The sequence below is a fragment of the Platichthys flesus genome, chromosome 10 (assembly GCF_949316205.1).
Source record: "Platichthys flesus chromosome 10, fPlaFle2.1, whole genome shotgun sequence".
NCBI lineage: Eukaryota > Metazoa > Chordata > Actinopteri > Pleuronectiformes > Pleuronectidae > Platichthys > Platichthys flesus.
Genome location: NC_084954.1, coordinates 5,761,179 through 5,783,972, shown reverse-complemented (window position 1 = coordinate 5,783,972; position 22,794 = coordinate 5,761,179). Strand labels below are relative to the sequence as shown.

At 45.7% G+C, this 22,794-nt stretch overlaps 1 protein-coding gene across 14 annotated transcripts in view; it reads left to right on the top strand.

The window, feature by feature from the left end:
- tnika (TRAF2 and NCK interacting kinase a) overlaps positions 1 to 22,794 on the top strand; it is a 56,092-nt gene that overhangs the window by 28,954 nt on the left and 4,344 nt on the right. Inside the window, exons 5-33 of one of the 14 annotated variants that reach the window (XM_062397727.1) lie at positions 323 to 433; positions 845 to 935; positions 1,435 to 1,565; positions 1,668 to 1,722; positions 2,423 to 2,501; positions 2,865 to 3,040; positions 3,971 to 4,037; positions 4,121 to 4,325; positions 5,055 to 5,171; positions 6,839 to 6,925; positions 8,333 to 8,533; positions 8,804 to 9,346; positions 12,854 to 13,018; positions 13,553 to 13,819; positions 14,478 to 14,584; positions 15,195 to 15,310; positions 15,946 to 16,043; positions 16,219 to 16,242; positions 17,120 to 17,188; positions 18,037 to 18,143; positions 18,296 to 18,398; positions 18,679 to 18,819; positions 18,955 to 19,054; positions 19,181 to 19,351; positions 19,468 to 19,611; positions 20,323 to 20,457; positions 20,713 to 20,813; positions 20,908 to 21,057; positions 21,526 to 21,543. In XM_062397727.1, the coding sequence (XP_062253711.1) occupies positions 323 to 433; positions 845 to 935; positions 1,435 to 1,565; positions 1,668 to 1,722; positions 2,423 to 2,501; positions 2,865 to 3,040; positions 3,971 to 4,037; positions 4,121 to 4,325; positions 5,055 to 5,171; positions 6,839 to 6,925; positions 8,333 to 8,533; positions 8,804 to 9,346; positions 12,854 to 13,018; positions 13,553 to 13,819; positions 14,478 to 14,584; positions 15,195 to 15,310; positions 15,946 to 16,043; positions 16,219 to 16,242; positions 17,120 to 17,188; positions 18,037 to 18,143; positions 18,296 to 18,398; positions 18,679 to 18,819; positions 18,955 to 19,054; positions 19,181 to 19,351; positions 19,468 to 19,611; positions 20,323 to 20,457; positions 20,713 to 20,813; positions 20,908 to 21,057; positions 21,526 to 21,543 (3,879 nt within the window). The remainder of the gene's footprint in view (positions 1 to 322; positions 434 to 844; positions 936 to 1,434; positions 1,566 to 1,667; positions 1,723 to 2,422; positions 2,502 to 2,864; positions 3,041 to 3,970; positions 4,038 to 4,120; positions 4,326 to 5,054; positions 5,172 to 6,838; positions 6,926 to 8,332; positions 8,534 to 8,803; positions 9,347 to 12,853; positions 13,019 to 13,552; positions 13,820 to 14,477; positions 14,585 to 15,194; positions 15,311 to 15,945; positions 16,044 to 16,218; positions 16,243 to 17,119; positions 17,189 to 18,036; positions 18,144 to 18,295; positions 18,399 to 18,678; positions 18,820 to 18,954; positions 19,055 to 19,180; positions 19,352 to 19,467; positions 19,612 to 20,322; positions 20,458 to 20,712; positions 20,814 to 20,907; positions 21,058 to 21,525; positions 21,544 to 22,794) is intronic. The other 13 variants (XM_062397719.1, XM_062397724.1, XM_062397725.1 and 10 more) reach the window with 13 other exon arrangements.

Genomic DNA, 22,794 nt, shown 5'->3' with positions numbered 1-22,794 from the left:
AAGATAAGTTGCAGTCCTGAGTAACCACAGCTGTGAAATTGAGTTAAACACTGAATCTACAGAATGTAAGATTAATGAGATCACAAAAAAATACGTGAATTACAATACTTCTTGCATTTTAATGCCACTTCCGATATATCGGTAATCTTTTTCTGTAATAACAATCTTTGTTGTTAATGAATATATGGAAATTGAGAAAATGTCTTCCTGTTTATCTCATTAAGTTGCTTTACACGTGTTTTTGGTTTCGGCCTGAAACGCGTCCGACACCAGCGCGCTTCTTACTGCAGAGCAGCCAATAACCATCCTTGTGCGTCTGCAGCTGGTCATGGAGTTCTGTGGAGCCGGATCCGTGACGGACCTGATCAAGAACACCAAGGGGAACTCTCTGAAAGAGGAGTGGACTGCTTACATCTGCAGAGAGATCCTCAGGGTACGTAGCCACGTCTCACACGTGTGTGTTTATCTCAGAAGATGATGCTCAAACGTTTACAGACACGTTAGAGGGGAAATAATATTGTTAGGGCTATCAAGAATTATTCCTCCAACGCTCACTATATATTTTTATGAATTTATTTTTTAAATTGAACTGATTGTTCCTTGACCCATACTTCATCCATCCACTTTGTTCCATGGGAATGTGATTAGTTGTTTCATCTTGTTTTTAAAGAAACCAACTAATAAAGACTGGTTATGGTGGAAATAATAATAAGACAGTAAAAACTAAATAGACCCATGATAGTTCATCTACTGCTGCTACTGAACAAAGACGTGTTTTCTCTAAAGATTATCACAGTAACAATAATGGTCACGACTTTTTGTGTGTCTGTGTGTCTGTCTGCAGGGTCTGACTCATCTCCACCACCACAAGGTCATCCACAGAGACATCAAGGGGCAGAACGTCCTGCTAACAGAGAACGCAGAGGTCAAACTGGGTCAGTCTGTCATCCACCCCCCCCCCCCCCTTGATCAAAAAGGGCTTTAGGACTGGGAGGGCAGTGGTATAAAGTTTCAAATGGCTCAGAGGTGTGTGTGTGTCTGTGTGTGTGTTTGTGAGGCTTTTCTTTTTTCCTTTTTGTGCTGAACACCAGCCGACTCATCTCTCTGTAGCTCTGCCACTGCTCCTGGTGCACACTGCTGAAGAAGGATCTCTCTCTCTCGCTCTCTCTTTCCTCTTCCTCTGTGTCTCTCTCTCTTTCTGTCTCACTCCCCCCTCAAGGCCCAGTGGGGAGGGGATTATAAAGTGTGTGTGTGTGTGTGTTTGTGAATCGGGCAGGCTATTTCAGGTTGGGTAATGCTTTCCTGTTTGACTCCATTATGGAAGCCACCAAATGCCCACAGGTATAATTGTGCATCGGCGCACACACAAAAAAACACTGCAGACAAAAACATGAATCAAACAAAATTGTGTGTGTTTGTGTGTGTGCCGCGCAGTGGACTTTGGTGTTTCGGCCCAGCTGGACAGGACAGTGGGTCGGAGGAACACGTTTATCGGGACCCCGTACTGGATGGCGCCGGAGGTCATCGCCTGCGACGAGAACCCTGAAGCCACGTACGACTTCAAGGTGCGTTAACGACCACAATCCCTCTGATGGATGCCCGCGTGTCTCTCGAGGTCGTCTTTTAATCATCCCGAGTATTTATGCCCTGTGTCTGTTTCACTGCAGAGTGATTTATGGTCCCTGGGAATCACGGCAATGGAGATGGCTGAGGGAGCACCACGTACGTACCCACTCAATTACCCCGCATCCCCCCCCCCCCCCGCACCACCACACATCATTTCTCAGTGCAACTTCAGTCGATCACCAGTGCGATAATTTTTCAATCCCAGGTCAATGCGACTTATCTTAAGCCATAATTTTAATGAAGGCCAAGCAGTGGGTATAAAATGAGTTGTCATATTACCGGGCCTCTGGACGATAACCTCAGTGTTTCCTGCTTTGTTCTGTTCACTATCTGAATCCTATAGGTGCTCGCTCACTGTCTGTATGATTAGAGGCAGCCATGACTTGTTTCTTCCCCTTCAAGTAAAGTTAATAACTAATTTCATGTTTCAATCTGCACACGCTACAGTGAGTAATTGGTCTTTTAGAATCAAAATCATGAATCTGTACGGGGGAATCAGAGACTGGCTGAATACAAAGTAAAAGCATAAATTAGGATTTTTTTTTTATAGCCAAAACAGCAGTTAACCCCTGGATGACAGTGTGAAGGTCAAATATCCAGCCTTGCTCTAGCAGCACATGCACCATCTGTGAGCTTTTCTATAAGAAGACAAGACCAAGTTGACATTATCAGTATCGACAGCGTACATTGATCACGTGAGGGATAACTAGGACTATGTGACATAATATATATATATATAACGTTTGGTACAATTAGCCGCAGACATTGATCCTCACTGTGACATCTGCCTCTTCAGCGCTGTGCGACATGCACCCGATGAGAGCCCTCTTCCTCATCCCACGCAACCCTGCGCCCAGACTCAAGTCCAAGAAGTGGTGAGTGTGTGTCTTGATCATTGTGTTGCGGTTTGGACGACTGAGAGAAATATGAATAAAATGTGTAGAGAAACTCAATCGATTTTATTTTTACAGATGTATCTGTAGTTCATGTAAAGATAAATGTATAGATATGTCATGTACTTTCTCGGAAATCCTTTAAAGCAATATTCTGTGCAAAATCAATCAAGAGTTTCTGTTGCACAAGCCTGACAAGAAAAACATATCAAATTTCAACCTTGTGTGCAGGTTTATATCTGTTAATCGCTCTAATGTTTACATTATTTACATCAGTCACTCGTATCCTGCATGCACAGTGACGGTCCTTTGCGTAAACCTGCTGTACGCCTGCCGGGGTTTCAGGTCAAAGAAGTTCCACTCGTTCATAGAGAGCTGTCTGGTGAAGAGCCACGGCCAGAGACCCAGCACGGAGCAGCTGCTCAAGCACCCGTTCATCAGGGACATGCCCAACGAGCGGCAGGTCCGCATCCAGCTGAAGGACCACATCGACCGCACCAAGAAGAAGAGGGGAGAGAGGGGTGAGCGGACGGCGGACACACACGAGTGGATTTAAATACAGACATAAAGAAAGATTTACAAGTTTGTTAAGTGGGGGGGCAGTTTGCGAGGGTCTCTCAATCAAAACGATAACAGAGGAGCTAGTTTGATGATGTCACGAAGCAGCGTGGGACTATGGGAGCTGTTTTCTTCACCACCATTGGCTATGAAAAGTTAACATAGATCACTTATAAAAGTTGTATTTGCTTTAGCCAGCGAGCCACAGTGAATAATCCTTTTGTGAGTGAGGTTGCATATTGTGCGTTCAACCCACAAAAGGTGGAGCTTTAAGGTTGAGATGTAAAAGACATTTACACTCAGATCCAGGGTTCTCACACATTAATGGTTTTCACCTAGCGGGTGGGGGGGTGGGGGGGGGGGGTGGAGAAAGTGACAGACTTCCATTCCACTTCACCACGTCACACAAACTCTCCCTCTGAGTGTCTGAGTGATGGATTGCGACTCGCACACTGAACTGAGCAGCAAGAGTCGCTTCCAGCCACGCCACTGCCGGGTTGATCCAGTGCTGATGTATGGAAATATCTTGTGATTGCTTTGTCACATTCCGGGCACCAGTCTCAGGCAGAGCGGGACTCGCTTGTGAAAGCCGTTACGCTCTCAGCCCCGTTTGCCTGAAAGAGCTCCGAGCGAATGTTCTCCATCTCGCTACAACACACAGTCAAATTAGAATTTATACTCTTATTCAAAGAGGATAAAAAGAAAGTGCCCTGAAGGAGTGAGGATCCCGGGGAACGCCAGGATCGTGGGCTGTTTAGTAATGAGCAGAAGGAGTTCAAGTGAAACATGCAAATAATGAAGTGGAATGACTTCTCTCTCTGTTGGGTTTTTACCTGACTCGCTCACTTGCTGGCTTTGTTATCTCAATTCTTCCCTCCTCTCCGTTCCCTCAGATGAGACCGAGTACGAGTACAGCGGCAGCGAAGAGGAGGAAGAAGAAAGAGACGTGGGTGAACCGAGGTCAGTGTCTTCACAGTATCTCTAGCACATCCGACATCTCCTCCCCGACTCTAACTCGTCCTGACCTTCCTCACCGGCACCAGCTCCATCATCAACACCCCCGGGGAGTCCACCCTGAGGCGGGACTTCCTGCGCCTCCAGCTGGCCAACAAGGAGCGCTCGGAGGCGCAGCGGCGGCAGCACCAGCATCTGGAGCAGCAGCAGAACGAGGAGCACAAGCGCCTACTGTTGGCCGAGAGGCAGAAACGCATCGAGGAGCAGAAGGAGCAGAGGCGGCGGGTGGAGGAGGTAACCCGGGAGGAGGTTAAAGTGTGGCCATGACCTTAGGTGGAAGCATGTATTCACAGAAGCTTGCAGAGAAACAGGACATGAGTAATAACAGTATATCAGAGCTCATTTGAACATAACTATAATGAAATTCATCAGCTCATTGAAGCTCTCTGCTCTTTTGCACTTTAAGACCTATTTGCAAAACATAATTTGTCCTGGTTGTGGCTGTTCAAACTTAGAAAACACTACATTCCCCATTTGGTAAAAGCTGAGAGAGGGGAGAGAGGAAGCGGCGCACTAACACAGACACACACACATACACACACACACACACACAAATACACACACACACAGCCTTTCCCCAGCGTCCCTCTCTTAGTTCCAGAGAGCAGGCTTACAGAAGGAAATCCTCAGCCCATAATCAGTGCACTCTCTCTGGGTTCCCACCAGGGTTTGCCTCCCAACGCACAGCTAAGCACCATGACTCGACTCAACCAACATGACCTCTCCACTCAGGGACAAGTCTGTGTGGCTTTGAGTGTGTGTGTGTGTGTGTGTGTGTGCCGACACAACATGTGTTTGTGTGTTTGGACCTTGGGCGAACAATCCATTATTAATACAAAAACAAACGTGCACATCGAAGTTCTAACGTTTGATTCGGCTGGGGCACGGTTTCTTAACCTGTGTTGAAATGGACAGTTCATGGTTCGATCCTGAATCCTCGTGTGCGTCTGTTCCTCCCGACAGCAGCAGCAGCGAGAGCGCGAGCTGAGGAAACAGCACGAGAGGGAACAGAGGAGGCGCTACGAGGAAATGGAGCAGCTCCGCAGAGAGGAGGAGAGGAGGCACGCGGAGAGGGAACAGGTTGGTACATTTGTTAAGGGTTTAAAAAAAAAAAGCTGCATGTGAATATATCGAGATTGATGTCACAGAAATGTGCGCGTGATGATGTTGACTCCAGAATCCCTCATTCGCCCTTAACCTCTTGTTGTTCTCTGTCTCTTCTTTTGGCCTCCTGAGTCACTCGAGCACTTGTCTCCTTAAATTACGTCAGGGACATATTTTTCTCACCATCAAATTTCTGCTTCGGACGAATAGAACTTGAACATTTTCAATCAGATATGATACAGTTGTGCAACACAAAGCCCAGGGCCCCATCCCCGTTAGTTGTTGTGTCACTCTCTGTTCTTCAGCTGCTGGGTTCTTGCACGCAGATCATGTAAACATCTATATCTGATTAAGGCAGGTTTTTTTTTAGCCTCATTTTAGTCTGACTGCAAATGAAATGTTAGAGTTTGAATGTAGGAAAAGTCTGTGTCTCTCGCTTCGCCCTGAATTTAAGAAATAATGATCCAGAAGAAGAAATTACTTTATATCTTAAAGGTTCCGTGTGTAGAATTCAGTGACATCTAGTGGTGAAGTCGCCTCACCTCACCGTTCCCTTACACACTGGACCTTTAAGAGCTGATTGATTTGAAATAGTTGTTATTATTGCTGGTGTGGTGCAGCTAATGTTTGCAATGGTTCATGTTCCCAGAGGAAGAGAAGTTCTCAGTAATGTTATCTACCATATGAACTAGTCCCTGCTTGTGTAACCGCTTAAAACCTCTTGATCAGGCTTCTCTTAGGTGTTCTGCTTTAGGCCACGGCCGCGGAGGGAACCGAACCCAATAATAAAGTCAAGAAAAATGGCTGCACTCCATGTGCGTGCTTGTGGTTATAGCTGCTGACAGTTGCGATATTTTATGATCCCTTAGATAATTCAAGTCCCAAATTGTTGAGTTTTGAGCTGTTGTGAAATAACACTTCTAAGTAATTCTCTATATTATATCGAATTCACACTCGTCTCTCCAGATTAGCTCCTTAGATTACTTCACGATGAAAAGATAAATCAACATTATTGGAATTACAAGACTTCATTTGCAGTTATTAACAGAAATAGACGGACTCCTCTTTCAGTTATAGCTCGGGCCCTTGTTGGAAAGTAAAATGATTATAATGATCCTATTAGGTTTTCCATTATAATATGTGCGGACCAGAAAGTTTTATAGATGTAGAGACTTAGATATCTGTGGCTCCTGTTTGTTTCTCCAACTCGACCTATTTCCAGGATCCCTGTTCTACTTCTGGTTCGGCGGCTGTATGAACTGAAGTCTGATTGTTCTGTTGTTTATCTTCAGACGATTCTCTCTCGTGTCCTCGCATTGAACTTACTGCTGCTCTGGTGTGTGTGTGTTTTATGTCTTTCCTGCTCAGTCTTTATCTCTGATGCTCTCCTCCCACACTTTACTAGTGTTTTTGAAATACATCCTCCAACCTCTCTTCTTCCTCCGTCTCTCTGTCCAGTTTCCTTCGTTGTGCATTGCAGCCTCATCGTGGCTTCTGAGTCTCATCTTCTCTCCTCACTCGCAGCCACCTTCTGGAGATTTTCTTCTCTATCTCTCTTTCTATCTCTGTTCTTATGCTCCGATTTCCTGATTATTATTATTTTTTTTACTTTTTCTCTGCCCTCGTGCGGCCTTGCTGCTCAGGAGTATATCCGTAGACAGCTGGAAGAGGAGCAGAGGCAGTTAGAGATTCTCCAGCAGCAGCTACTGCAGGAACAGGCGTTACTCATGGTAACCATAGTCCTCCCACGTCACTACCGCCACCCCCCCCCCCCCCATCTGTGCTGTGTGACCCCCCAATATCCCCACTGCATGCGCCCGATTGGCAGTTGAGGAGCTGACTGTGAGGGAAGTCACAGTCTGAGTCACTCAGCGCGACAGGAAAATAATACCTGCAGTTGAGATGCTTGACTTCATTCATGTTCATCCAGAGCTCTTGATTGCATGTACAGAACTGTAAGTTGGCTGGATCTCAAAAGATTCCCCAGAGGGTGAGGAAACACTGATTTTGTCAGCACCGAATTATGTCAGCCAAGGCAAACTGCAGATATAGGACATTGATGTTTTCCAGAGAGGATATTTCTCTCATGGCCTTGTCTTGCCAGGGCATAGGGGGTCCAGGGGGCAACCGTTTTGTGCAAGAAATACCACAGTAGGTCTGGCAGTATTTGTCCACTGCTCCTTTTGAGATCCAACCCAAACAAAACTGCTCAGGCCACAGGATGAATCCAAACACCAAAACCCAGGGATGTGCTGTGGCTTCACTTAGCCAAACTTCCTGGTTACACCCCCCCCCCCCCCAAATTAAAGTTCTTCACGTATCCCAAAGCGTGGCAGAACCACAAAAGTACCATAAATGTTCTACCCTTGACTTTTACCCATCTATCTAACAGTGAAATGCTGGAGCCGGATCCGGCCGGGAGACACCGACCAGATCGGCTCCAATTTGACATTTTGCAAACAATTCCAAATTTCGATGTCTTACGTAATGTAACAGCACCTACCAGCAGCTTCCTCTCCTGTGCATGGCTGAGATGTGTAAAATCCATCCAGGTTTCCTGTTACTCCTCTCAGGATCGGCTAATTTAATCCACTCAGATTAAAAGTCAATTTATCGCCACAGTGACGGATGCAACTCGTTTACAATCAGTTTACACACACAGGACTTTCATCAGCACTATCTGACATGGCAATAATGTTTTATTATGGCTATGTCATAATAACCCCCCCCCCCCCCCCCCAGCCTTATGTCTGGTATCAGGTTTAAAATTGTGCCTATAATTGTGAAAAGTGTGTGTTTTCATGTTTCATACCCCAGTGACCCATATGTGTGTTTATCTGTCTTGCATGGTCTGTGAAACGGAGTTATAGTATTTGCAAATACTCGAAAAGATAACACAAGTTCGTCAAGTATCCTACTGGGAATTTGCAGCTCAATTGTATACCTAACTGGTAAAAATCCACACATCTGGCAAATTTGAGTAAATGCTGAGGATTATTTGCAACTACTAATTCTCTCACTGCTGATCATTAATGGGTTGAATGTGTCTGCGTTGATCTGTGACTCCCTCTGTGTTTCTCTCGTATCATCTCTTTTTCAACCTCATGATCCTTCTTCCTCTCCCATTTTCCCTCCAGGAGTACAAGCGTAAGCAGATAGAGGAGCAGCGGCAGGCGGAGCGGCTGCAGAGGCAGCTCCATCAGGAGCGAGCCTACTTGGTGTCTCTGCAGCAGCAGCAGCAGCAGCAGCAGCAGGAGGGAAGGCAAGGAGAGAAGAAGCCGCTCTACCACTACAAAGATGTCATCAATCCTGCTGACAAGCCTGCTTGGGCTAAAGAGGTAAGTCCCCACCCATGCATGAAATACAAAAAACATGCATGTGGATCTGAAAACGTTACTGACCTCTTTCAACATGTTGGACTCCTTTTGCACCTTCACACAGCAGTGGCCTTTTTGGGTTGTTAATATCTTATTCGACAGGTCTCAGGAGAAGCCGTGGTCCCATAAGAGTCTGCACATACCTGAGAATGAATGCTGCTGCTTTGATACTGTGATGTCGACTCTGAGTGTGTGTTATGTCACTTACCGTCCTCTGACTCTGACTTCTAGGTCCCGAAGCAGCAGAAAGCTCATGGTAACCCACCCCAGTCGCACCTGCGACATCACCAGTCATTCAACCAACCAGGTTCCTCACCTGGCTCTAAAGGCCAACCCAGATCCCAAGCCCCGAGGCGAACCCAGTCCAACCTCACCCCCCACGTTCCCTATATCCGTGTATCAGCAGACGACTCAGAGCCCCTAGATCCGGCGCTGAAGCAGGAGATAAGTCAGCAGGTCAGAGAGCTGAGGGCTAGAAAAGTCGATAAGAGGAGCTGCAGTCCAGGCAGCAACCAGAAACAGAACCATGCTGGTGACAATAACAGCCCTAGGAGGAGCAATAAACTGCATTCTAGTCCAGGGCCACTGAACCAGTCTCATCCAGTGCCCAATCCCAGAGAAAGGTCTATCTCTGCACCCAGCAAGGCAGGCATCCAGGGGCACTTGTCTCCAGACCAGTACTTTAAAGCCGTTCACCTGCATCCTCTGGCCGAAGGACATGTTCAGAAACTCCAGTCTGGATCAAAACATGTTTCTAACATTCCTTTCAGACCGGTTAGTCGTTGCCGGTCGCACTCACCCAGTCATAGAGTAGATGTAGATATAGAACCTTTTGATGGAGCGTTTAGAGGAATAAGGCCAGCTGTCAGCCTCGGCAGCATGAACAGCCTACATATTCCCTCAGAGAGCAATTCCCCAGTTTTTTCCTCTGATGAATTCCTCTCTGCGTCCTTTCCTGAAGGCACTCTCCGCCAGGCCCTCGCCACTCCCAGGAGCCCCTACTCCCCCGACTCCAACTGGGGCAATCTCCTTTTCGTCCCTGATTACAATGCTCACCTTTCCCCTCCCTCAGACAGAGGAGGAAGGATGAGTAGTAGCTCCTCGATGTCTGACCTGGCTTCTCCCTCAGTAGACCTCTTCTCACTGAGGTCGTCTGAGAGGAATCAAATTTATACACACTCCTCTGAGCATCTGTCAGTCAGCCCAGCAAACTCCCTCTCCCCTGTTTGGCTTTCATCCTCACCCGTTTCCACACACCTCACCCACACCCTCACCCCACAGCCCCAAATGCATTAGAACCTGTTTTTCCCTCCATGTCTCTGTATAGCCTTTCCTTTGGATTATAGACCCTTCTCAAAAAAACATATATATATATATATATATATATATATTTGTGCATTCGAACAACCACACACACACACACACACACACACACACACACACACACCGAAATCTTAGTAATTCTGTAGTTGTTATTGAAACAACTAATGCTGTGAGGTTCTAAACCTGCCTGTTTGGATCCGGCTGTTTACTTTGGCCTGTGGTGATGCTGGTTGCAAGTTTTCTTTCTGAAACTGTAAAAGTGACCTGCATTTATTGAGCCGTGGCAAATTGAGACCCGCTGCAGGACTCGGGCCACAGAACCCTGAAGCCACCGCCCGCTTTACAAAGAGCCGTTCACCCGTTTATTCGAATCTCGGTGACACCCGACTCATTACACACAACCCCCGGACTGGAGAATCAGCTTTAGTCGTTATCAGCGTTTATTAATGTTGAACATATCGCCTGACTACATCACACTTAGTTTGTGAGTCCCACACACAGACAGTAGGACTAGAAATTGGCACTCATCCCACCCCATCAATCAGGGCAAAGTCCTCTTAAGCACAAGTACACATACAGTGCATACAATTCACAAACATACGCACTTTGTAGATTAAAGCTCTGTAAAGAAATATAACCACACTTATCTCTATCAAGCTTGACATTACTTTTGAAAATACTTTTTACATTGATGCTGGTGGTTGCAGCTTTCTTTCTGAATCTGTAAAAGGGACCTGCGGTAAATTGGATGCGTTTTCTTGCACCGATATTGTGTTTTATAGTAAATGTAGAATTTGCCTTATTACTGGTCACGCGAGCGGATTATACAAACGTTTGAATTATCTACTTTTTTATTTTTTCCACAATTGCATGTCGGCTTCATCAGTGGTCTGTTTACTTATCGACAGAATACTTAAAGCCCCATTTCACAGCTTTTTCAAAATACAGTTTATTCGGGTTAGGGTTAGGCATTGCAGCTCCCGCCTCCATTGACTGCAGGGCACTGCTTATTCACATTTTATCAAAGTTATTGTGCGTCCAAATATGACTTCCACACTCACACACAGAGACCGAAAATAATCTAGTGGGAAGAAAATCCAGAGAAGAGGTGCAGGGGATCATCTCATACCCCCCCCAATTTGTCCACCCCCACCCTGTATTAAGCCCCCACCCTGCCGGCCCCATTGTGACCCTCATCACCCTATATCCCACAATGCCCCATGGCAAGCCCTGCTTCATCAGGGACACACCCGCCCACACCAACTGCCTTGTAGGTTAGTCAACCACTCGATTAAATCCAGGCTTGGTGATGGGTGCTGGCCAAGTGGTGATGGGATCCTTCTAACAAACGAGGAAGCCGTTGTCCTCCATCTCTCTTTTCTCTGTCCTTTCTTTGCGTAGATGCAGCAGAGGTCGTAATTAACTTCCTCCCCATGCTCGGTTTTTCCATCTCTTAGTATCTCTGCCATGGCAGAAAGAGCTTTTGGGTGGTAGAGTTGTGACAAAGACTTCAAAGATCTTAGCAGCACCACCCGAAAGGTTTTTCTCCTGTGAAGGGATCCTCTAATAGAAATCTTTCTTTCTCTTGTAGGTCAGCTGATGTAAATGCTAACTTTGATCACAAACTGCCTCCACAGATCAAACTCTTCGATCTCCTGAATCAATTGTTTGTTTCCTAACGGTTCTCTGTGCGTTGTGAAGAAATAAAGTTCCCGAAGTATTTTTTCTGCAACCATAGATGTGATAGTTGGGTCCCTAGAGGGTAACTAACACAGATTTGAGGACTGACAGAGTATATCATACTTGTTCCGACCCAAGTCATAATCTCGAGTAATTCCTCTAGATTATGAGCTCATGTGGAATTACAGAAAGCTTCAGAAAAGGGGGATAGTTCCCGCTGCACACGCGTGTTTACCTGGGGGGCTATTGACACTATGCCCCTCTGAGCCATGACTCAAGCCTCCGCAGGCCGCTGAGTAGATTGTTTATAGTGAAAAGTGTGATTCAGGCAGCTGGGAGCATTCCTGGGAGCCTTCTCTTGCAGCACAGCAGATAATCTGATAATCTGATTACCCTGGCAAGAGGAGCTTTTTGCCTTCCTCACTCACACACAGAGATTCAGTCTGTGTTGGATTTGACACACATGCGCTCTCCCAAAACTTGGTGGAAACAGTCAACTCAAACGCTCCAGTGCTCAAAACAATCAATGGTTTCGGATGCACCCGTTCAAATCCATGATTGTAGTCTGAACGTGGCGTCTGCTGTAGGAGATTAGAGATCGGTCTTGACCTTTCCCCGCAGCCATCAGACGTCTTTAGTCCTCTGCTGTATGTGGGACACGGAGACACACATTAGTGCATAAACAGATGGGGACAGAAAACAATCAAAAGACAGATGGTGGTAGAAAAAGAGGAAAAATCTAAAGCCAAAACATGCTGGCCTCCTCGACTTCCCAGATATAAGATAAGAGTCTTTAATCAGGGTTTTATTTAGCAGAAGTCTGGGGTTGTGTAACTCCTCAAAGAGATACTTTAAATGCACATTACAACAACACAACCCAGATGTCCAATTCAATTTCTCAGTGCAAGTTCAATCTTGAGTCACAAACTTTTCTTTACTCACGTGAGAGCCGTGCATTAACTTGCAAGGCGGCTTCTCCCTCATGAACCCTTGACAGTTCGTGAGTGAATCACTTTGGACAAAAGCTTCTGGCAAACGGATAAATGCATAATCAGACACACACACGATTTAAAAATACAATAAATCATCAACATTCATTCCAGATCTGTTACGTGTCACATTGTGGTTGCTGTCCCACAGAGCCTGGGCGACGTCTGGTGGCTGATAGGGATGCATGGGGTAGGGGGGGTTGGGTTTGATACCCGCAGTAGATCGAGCGTGGTGATTGGTGAAGTGTGTGCCGGGCTGTGAGTGACCGTAGTGTGTGACCTGTCCCAGGTGGAGGAGCGATCTAAGCTGAACCGGCAGAGCTCCCCGGCGCTGCAGCACAAAGTGTCCAACCGCATCTCCGACCCCTCCCTCCCTCCCCGCTCCGAGTCCTTCAGCAGCGGGGGCATGCAGCCCGCCCGCACCCCACCCATCCACCGCGCCGTCGAACCACAGGTGTGTGTGTGTGTGAGAGTGTGCACATGTGAAACGGTGGGTGTGTATCCAGGGGACCAATGTTTCCAAGAAATGATGAACAAACAAACCTCCTTGTTCCTTGTGCCTTATGATTAAAAAAAAGTCCGTGCCTTAATGTTAGTCAGTCTCTCTCTCTTTCTCTCTTTCACATCTTTTGTCTCCGGCATGTCCTGACAAATCTCCATCCACACCTTTTTAATGAATCTCCTGAAACTCCAACGTCCTTCCTCTGCTCTGTTCTCTATGCCTTCTTTTTCTCTTTTCGGTCTCTGCTGCCATCTTTACCTTCTTCTCCCAAACTGACTGGCTCTCTCTCCACCTCTGCTCTTCTCCTTCATCACTCCTGCCTCAACATTTTTCTCATTGCCTTTCTCTAAACCTCTCAACACGGCTGAATACGGCTCCATCCCACCTCCTCTCCTTTAATCCCCCGTATCTCTATCTGTGCCATGCTCGATGTACCTGACTCCCTCCCTTCACGTTACCTTCTCTCTCTCTCTCTCCGTCCCGCAGATGGCTCACCTGGTTCCAGTGAAGACCCACTCCAGCTCCATGTCCGGCTCGCAGTCTCTGCAGGAGCAGACGGGTTCGGTTCTGAGCGAGGGCGTCAGCGCGGGGTCCCCCAGGCCCGAGATGCCCCGGCAGAACTCGGACCCCACCTCCGACACCCCGGGGCCACAGCTCCGCATCGCCGGCAGGGAGGAGCGCGATCGGGACCGAGACCGGGATCGAGAGCGGGACAGGACTGCGTGGCTGAGAGAGGAGGACATGCCACCAAAGGTCAGAGGGTCAAAGACAGAACAAAGCAAATGTATTGTTTATTTTATTCATTCAAACCAGCCAATACAAATATATCAAGGAAAACAACAAATAAAATAATCAATTACAATCAATCAATGCATTTCTATGTCTTTAAAAAACATCTTGCCGGAAAGAAATATGAAATCGTTGATACATAAACAAGCCTCGTCACGCACATCAAGCTAATCACATTCCAGTGCTGATTCCATTGCCTCTAGTTTTCCTCTCATTTGTTGGGGTTTTGAAATGGACCGGGGCTGTGATGTGTAATTCTGCACACAATGTTATCCTCTCCAGTCCCACGAGGTAAAAGAGGGGATGTTGAAATTACAGCGAGAGGAGTCGGCTTTGCAGGGATTTAATCAGCTTGTGCAGAATTTGAAAAATGCTGCCGGGATTAAGCTGTTGACTCGGAAACACAAACACGATGTGAAATGCTTCCTTCTCCGACCCTGTGATTTTAATTCTGATTAGACTCTGTTGGCCTTTCTCCACCAGGGGCAGGTGTATCGCTTACAAGCCAGTGAATGTTATGATATCACATTAAGAAAAAAACGTCATTGATCCGAGCTCTGAACTCATTACGAGGGGATTAAACATTGTCTGTGTGTGTTTGTGTGTGTTTGTGTGTGTTCAGGTCCCCCAGAGAACCACTTCCATCTCCCCAGCCCTGGTGAGGAAGAACTCCCCGAACGGAGGAGTGGGTCTTGGCCCTCGCACGGGTTCTCAGCTCATACGCGCCAGGTGAAGCTCACACTAGCACACGCACACCTCTGAAGTCTAAACTTAACATCTGAAGACACAGTTATAGCATCAATCAGCCATTAAGACACTTTAAACTTTTTTAATTTGCTAAACTGCTATAAAATGTTTAATATTTAATAAAAAAAAATGGGGAAAAACTGATCTCATTTCCCAACTGGTGATGAAGAAGCAAATAGTTGCAGTAAATCTGTCAAATTGCTTTAATGCAGTTTTTTTTAACACCATAACAGTTGTAGTTTATTCACATTTTGTGTTTTCTTTCTTTAATAAATCCCCTGCAACTTTATAATAGATATTAATACACTATATATACTACAGTTTATTGAAAAGCATTTAGGACTAGAAGGGTGTTTGGAGGAAGAAAAGTAAAATAAAGAAAATGAAAAGTATTGCATGCACTATTCAAAGGCTTCTTCCATGCCTCAACAAAATGTCATAATTTTTTTATAAAAAAGACGATGAAACATAGCAGAGGAGGTCAATCTTGCATTTCTACTATGTCTATATCTGTATGTCTTATATGTAAATATGTATTTAATTGTAGAAGAACTGAGAAATGAGTGGAACTGATAGTTTCTTCCTGTTCCAGTAACCCCGACCTGCGGCGCTCTGAGCTCTCTCTGGACGCCATGCTGCAAAGAACCTCCTCCAACTCGTCGTCTTCCTCCTCCCCTTCATCTCAGGGAGGCTCAGCCGAGAGGAGAGGTGCAAACACGCACTCTCACACACTCTGAAACCCACAAGAACACACACATGCGCACACCCAAACTGGCAAATTCACCTTCACCCTTAACTTAAAAAAACCAGTGTGTGTACGAGAAACACACAAACGCCCAGGTTCCCTGACAGCGGCTATCAGCGGGACTTTGTCAGTCGCAGTTCTGCTCTGATCAACCCGTCTGATCTGCCCTGTTGCTCTCCGCCTCCAGCGAGACAGGGGAGAGGAAATGAGGGAGGGCGATAGAGGGAGGCGTGGAGCGATGTGTCAAACACCAGGCCAGGGAGATGTCTAAGATATGCACGGTTCTCCCTCTGACAAACACATGGCATAAAGACAGGTAGAGGTGGGGTAGGATGTTTGTTTGGTGTTTGCAAAGGTGTTGGCCATAAATATGCCCGAAATGAGAAGAATAGAAAATGGTAGAAACACAAAATCGCCTAAAATAGCAGTGTGGTTTATGAAAAACTAATATAGGACACATTTAAACTGAAACCTTTTAGACAGATAAACGCTTGAACCCTTTTTAAACTAATCTTTTTTAAATCACCGCTCACATTTAGCTGATTATGACGACGCTTGGTTTTCTAGGTCAAATGTGTAATTGCCGTCTTGTTGTCAGGTCAAACCAAGCAGGAAGGATCCCCTCCAGGAGCCAATCAGGAGGCCAAGGCCAAACAGGAGGAGGGCCGCGAATCAGCCAGACCCAGCAGACCTGCAGTGAGTCACACAACAGACACACACACAAACACACACACGGTCAAAGCAACCTCCTCTCCGGGATTCTTCTACAGGTCTCTCGTCCCCTTTTTCCTGCTGTTCATCTGGTTCTGTCTTGCTTTCTCTCCTCCTCTGCATCTCTCTCTCTCTCTCTCTTTCTGCTCTCGTTCTTCAGAGCTATAAGAAAGCCATAGACGAGGTTAGTGACACTTGAGTCCCCCTTTTCTTTTTAAATCCCGGTTCTCCCCCTTTTGGCCTCCATCTTCAGAGACCCTCTTTTTACCCTGGCATGGCGGAGATGCTTTCACAGAACAATGACAGTTTCTTTCCTTTTCAACTTGGAAAGAGTCAGGGGCTGTAATTGGCGGCAGCGGTGCATGTGTGCTTCTACACACATACCTGAGAGAGAGTGTGTATGTGGATGCAAGCTTATGCTGGTATATCCATGCATGTGGTGTGCGTGTGTGTGTGCGTGTGTGTGTGTAACCTGTCCTGCCAAGCACCTGAACACTTTCTAAATCTCTTCTCCTGTTTCTTTGTTGTCACTGTTACTGGTCAGGAGGAGCTGGTAAGCCCACCGTGTATGACGGCCCCCCCCCCCTACCCCTACCCCACCCCACCCCCGTCTGCATGACTTGGTCTGATCCATCGGCCGGGTTTGAATGGGGAGGGAAACAGTTGGAATGGGAATGCTGGGTGGAGGGGGGTGCGGAATGACGCCGCCCTCCAGTAGAGCTTCTTACGACCTGTAATACTTGCTTGTGATGTGGCGAGAGACAAAAGTGCTCGTCTGTGATCACTCTCTGCATTTCACAAAAAAATTAAGAGTTGCTAAGCCCCGAAAAAAATTAAGTGGTCTCAGATAAGCACTCTTGTTCCAGGAAAAGCTATTTTTACAGGCCGGGATGTTTGTGTGTGACGACGGATCAGTTGTCCTTTTTGTCACGATGCTGATGCTTTGTCGAACTGTTTGCCCTCCTCTGCTCCCCCCCGCTCTTGAATGTAAATCAGCCTCTTGGTTTCTGATGATGCTGAATTGAATAACTCTGCTCGTGTCTCCTCTTCTGTCTTTTTAGGACCTGAGTGCATTGGCAAAGGAGCTCAGAGAGCTGAGGGTGGAGGAGGGCAGCAGACCTCCAGTCAAGGTACTGCATGAGGAAGTTTTATTTTCAGAAACTACAAAGTAATATATCTACATCAGTTATTCCTAAAATATCATCATCAAACTCCTACGACGAAGAAATGTAACTGAGGTCTGATGTTTTACTATTTAACCATAATCTTTATCATAAATATCCATAAATACACTGGGAAAAATGGAGAATACTTTTTTTGAACTGTGAGTAAGAAAATACACATTTCTTTTTACTTGAAATGTAAAAATAAGAGCACACTTTTTTTTACTTCAATGTTCTTCATCAGTTAAATAAAAGATGTCATCATCAGCATAAAACATAAAACCCATTTTCCTCGGACAACCAAAATCTGTAATGTTTAAAAAATGTAACAAAACAACAACCCACTATTATAAACTACTCTACTCTTGGTTTAATTTAGCTTTACAGAGTTTTTGCCTTTTGAACTTTTGCATAATGATGGTAATCTCTGATACACTTTAAGGGGGAATCCCTGTATTTTTCAACCTGTTTGCTGGTTTGCAGTACTGGTGCTACATAATATGCATCTGAACATCCAACTGTAGATTGATAATATCTTGAAATCCACTGCATAAATATATATATCGCATTTTCTGTGTGTGCAGCTGTGTGTGTCTACGATGCAAAAGTAGCAAACTGATGAGAATTAGCTCCATATCAGTACTAGTGGTCAGAAAATGATTCCACTGTCAAAGCGCAAATATTTTAGAAAATGAGTCCAAATGAGTTTAGGATTTAATTTAAGTCCAACCCTGATAATTACAGTCTTATCACAAAGCTGTTTCTGAGCTGTTCTCTTCATCACACGTTCATTTCTGCCTGTTCCTCTGATGAAGGTGACGGACTACTCGTCTTCGAGTGATGACTCAGACAGCAGCGATGAAGACGGGGAGACAGTGGGACATGATGGGACGGTGGCTGTTAGTGACATCCCCCGCATCATGTGAGTCCTCTTTCTCTGTGATATCTATGTGTTTGGAATATGCCACCATGCCACGACCTTGTCGGTACAGTTTATAACAGAATTGCTTTTGCTAATGATCTGATCTTTGTCTATTTTCTGTGTGTGTGTGTGTGTCTGTGTGTGTCCTGCAGGCCACCGGCGAAGAGTAGTGGTGAGTCGTATGGAGGGCTGACAGAGAGCTCTCTGGGAGATGCCTATAACAGCTCCAAGGACGGCACTCTAGTGATGAGAGAGGTGATGATATGTGCACACACACACACACAAACACACACACACACACACACGCGCACACACACACATACACACACATACACATACAAAAGCCACTTGGACTTGAATGAATCAAACAAAATCTCTTCTTTCACACATCTTTCATTTCTACTCACGTCCTCACTTTCCTGAACAAAATATATCTAATAAAGAAATACATACATAATCTAAATGTAATAGATAGGATACCACCTGGGTTCATCTTTTATCTCCACCCTCTTTTCTGTCTCTTTCTGTCTCTCAGGCCGAGGAGAGGAGACGAGGAGGCCACACGGAGAGCAACGGGTTTGGGAATCACGGTAACCTGCCTGACCTCGTCCAGCAGAGCAACTCTCCGTCGGCCACGCCCACCTCCGCCCTGCAGGAGCTGAGCGACATGGCCGAGGTGAAGCAGCAACACACACACACCTTCACCCCCTTCCCTGGGTGCAGACCAATGAATGAAACACACGTTCAAAATATCTTCAAATTCAGGAGAAATTTCTAATGTTGACGATTATCAAACTGTTTTTATTTACAGTTTGGTGTGGGCGGGTCCAAATCCTCTTTCACCCCATTCGTCGATCCTCGTGTCTATCAAACATCCCCAAGCGACAATGACGATGACAACTCAGCGACAGGTACAGAAAACCTACGGACACTTTGGGTCACATGGTTCATTAGCATCTGTTTTATTTCATAATAAAAGAAAATCACACGTCTCCTCATCTCTTTCCCCCTCGTCCTCTTCTCCTGTGGTGCCGCAGCCATGTTTGAGAACGAGCTGATGAGGCAGGAGCAGGCCCGACTGAACGAGGCCAGAAAGATCTCCGTGGTCAACGTCAACCCCACAAACATCCGGCCGCACAGCGACACGCCGGAGATCCGCAAATACAAGAAGCGCTTCACCTCTGAGATCCTGTGTGCTGCGCTGTGGGGTGAGGGGCTGCATCTTCTCTCCTCCCCCACCACAGAACCATATCACCACCTCTGTTTGTGTGTGTGTGTGTGTGCCTCTAACTCTTCTATGTACTGTGTGTGTGTGTGTGTGTAGGTGTGAACCTGCTGGTGGGGACAGAGAATGGTCTGATGCTGCTTGACCGCAGCGGGCAGGGCAAAGTCTATAACCTCATCACCAGGCGGCGCTTCCTGCAGATGGATGTGTTGGAGGGGCTCAACGTGCTGGTCACCATATCTGGTAGGTCTGACACACACACACACACACACACACACACACACACACACACACACACACACACACACACACACACACACACACACACACACACACATCCTCAAGTTTCTTTCATTAGATGCAGGGATGGTTAACGGTCAAGGTCACTGTGCCTTGTGAACATGGGATCTCAAGAAAGCCTTGAGGGAATTTCCTCAAATTTGGTGCAAATGTTAATTTAGACTCACTGATGAATTGATTTGATTTGTGGTGTTCAAGACATGTTTTGGGCCTTTCGGACGTGATATCTCAACTCTGTCTTTTCGGGAATTTCTTCTGAAAGATCTAAGTTGTGAAAGGTCACAGAGACCCAATGAAACTGCAGTGGTTTGGGGAGGCATAGAAACTGCAGTGCGGCATTTCTAGCTTTAATAGATTTATTCTATTAAACCCTAACAATGTAAAGCATACAGTATATAAACTTAAAGATAGGCAGACGGGGAAAAAAGCACTACCCTCATCTTGTTTTTCTTTTTTGAACCTCCTGTCTACCACGTAAATTTTCCATTCCATTCTTCTGAAAGTAAAAAATTGAATTCCTCGATAATCTGCCTTTGTGTGTGCCCGGTTACGGCTGAATAGGTTTCTTATTTATTCTACTTTAGGGTTTTGTCACTTCGTTCCAGTGAATTTGATCTCATCGCTCTCTTTCTCCTCCCGTCCCTCCTCTCTCAGGGAAAAAGAACAAGTTGCGTGTCTACTACTTGTCCTGGCTGAGGAACCGAATATTACACAACGACCCTGAGGTAGAAAAGAAGCAGGGTTGGATTACAGTCGGCGAGCTTGAGGGCTGTGTGCATTATAAAGTTGGTACGTATTTGTGTATCTCTGTGCATGTTTGTGTGTTGGCTCACTGATTCTTGTAAGTGGGTAAATGTTCTGCAGATGTGTCTGTGACATAAACACAAAAAACTTATTCTATAGTGGTAAAATATTATCTATAACTGTTTTTAAAGCATCATATCCTTTAATAAATCAAATTTTATATGCATGACGCTTTTGTCCATTGAAATAAGCTTTAAAATGAATCCGTGTGAACTCGTCTTTGTGTCTTTATACCTGCAGTAAAATATGAGAGGATCAAGTTCCTGGTGATCGCTCTGAAGAACTCAGTGGAAATCTACGCCTGGGCTCCCAAACCCTACCACAAGTTCATGGCCTTCAAGGTATGAAAGTGATCACTTGCTCCTCAGCGGCTCCTGAACTCCTTCATCCACCTCCAACCTCATCCACCTGATCCATCTCTCCATCGTTTTTCAGTCATTCACCGAGCTGCAGCACCGTCCCCAGCTTGTTGACCTGACGGTGGAGGAGGGCCAGAGGTTAAAGGTCATCTATGGCTCCAGCGTGGGCTTCCATGTCATCGACGTGGACTCGGGCAACCCTTACGACATCTACATCCCCTCACATGTAAGTGCGGAGCTGCGTTTCTACATGTGCGTCTGTAAATCTTCAATAATTGTGTTTCCTGAAATCAACATGTTCTGTTTCTTTACACTTCCCCCCCCACCGTCTCAGCTTGAATTGGACTCATGGAGGCGAGATGGACCATCAGTACTTCTGTTTACGTGCTGAATGAATCAGTTTTTGTTTCATGAGGCAGATTAGTGTTTTTTTTCCATGGTGGCATCACTAATCTCATGCTTTTACTCCAATTAGTTCAAATGCCAAACTCCTGATGATGTTATGGCCACATTTCAGTAAATCTAAACCACCTAATGCAAAGAGGAGGACACACGCACATGTGCCAGCCGTCCGAGTGGACACACCATGGAGCTTGTGTTGACATTTTTTCATGACCTCTGAGGTGATGGACTTCCTGTTTCAACCTTTCATCCGTGCTTCCTCTCTCTCCTCTTCCTGACTTCTCTCCTGCAGTGTGCCAAACGAACGAAGGTGACGTCCTGTCCTCCACCTCCTAGACTAGATCACTAGATCCCTAGCAAAACCTCGTAGAAGATGCAGAGACGCACTGTGTCCATGTCCAGTACGGTTCATTAGGTGTAGACACTAATGGATAACCTCGCTTAAAAATCAGTTGGTGTGAAAAAAACTCATCTTAACCGCAGACCAAAGATGGGTCTGCTGCCAGGAGATGTTTCAGGCATATTTATTTAATTAAAACTTCAAACGCTCAATCTCAGCGATCAATCACACCACAGTATTAGTAACATTACCTTGTCATATTTAATATAAGGAGACATATTATGCTTTTTCAGTTTTTCTTTCCTCTGATGTGCTTTAAGATTTGTGTGCATGTACAAGTTCTGCAAAGTCAAAAACAAGACAGCGGTAAATAAAACAAAGAGAAGCTTCTCTCGCCTGCAGAAAAGACCGAAGCTTGTGAAACACCTCGTCAGTAGTTGTGTCGATACTTGTGCATTATTCTGATCTGTCACATCAAGATTCCTCACATTTGCATAAAGAAGGGCTGGCAGCTCGTCAAGCCCGAAATTTCACAGGATTCCTTGCACTTTGAGTTAATAGCATCGGCAACCAGTGCTTAAGTATCTGGCTAAATTGAACATCTAGTTGTACACAACACATATAAAAAACAAAGGGGCTTCAAGACTTTGTCATCATGTCCAACTGCAACAGGAAGCACGGAAGGGCGGGGGGCTGGAGACGCCAATCACGGAAATTGTCCTATAGAACGGACGGACTTATATGTGTCCCGCCACGTCCTCTGAAGGATGCAGCCCTGTACAATGAAGACGCGGCTACAGCCAATCAGAGCTGTAGAGACGAGGACTAAAACCAAGTGTTTCAGACAGAGGCTGAAAAGAGGAGCTGAGGACAGTGATGTGTTTTCTGAACATTAGAGCCTGTAAAGTTTTCCAAGTATTAACACAAATCAAAATTAAGACTCTGAATATGAGCAGAATATGTCTCCTTTAACGTGGCCAGAGGAAGAGGTACCTAAACGCCATTTTAAAGCTTCTTGTGGAGAAAGATGAGTTTTTTTCACAACCGTTTCACTCACTTCTTGTACTTATATGATCCTTGTCGTGCTCCATTCCTAACGTCGCTCTGAGACTCAGGTTTGTCTACACTTTTAGGTAAAGTGCACAGAATCCATCACTGTCTATATGTGTGTCATCCTTCCCTCCTCCTCTGATGTTATTCCTGTTCCTTATTGTCGTATAA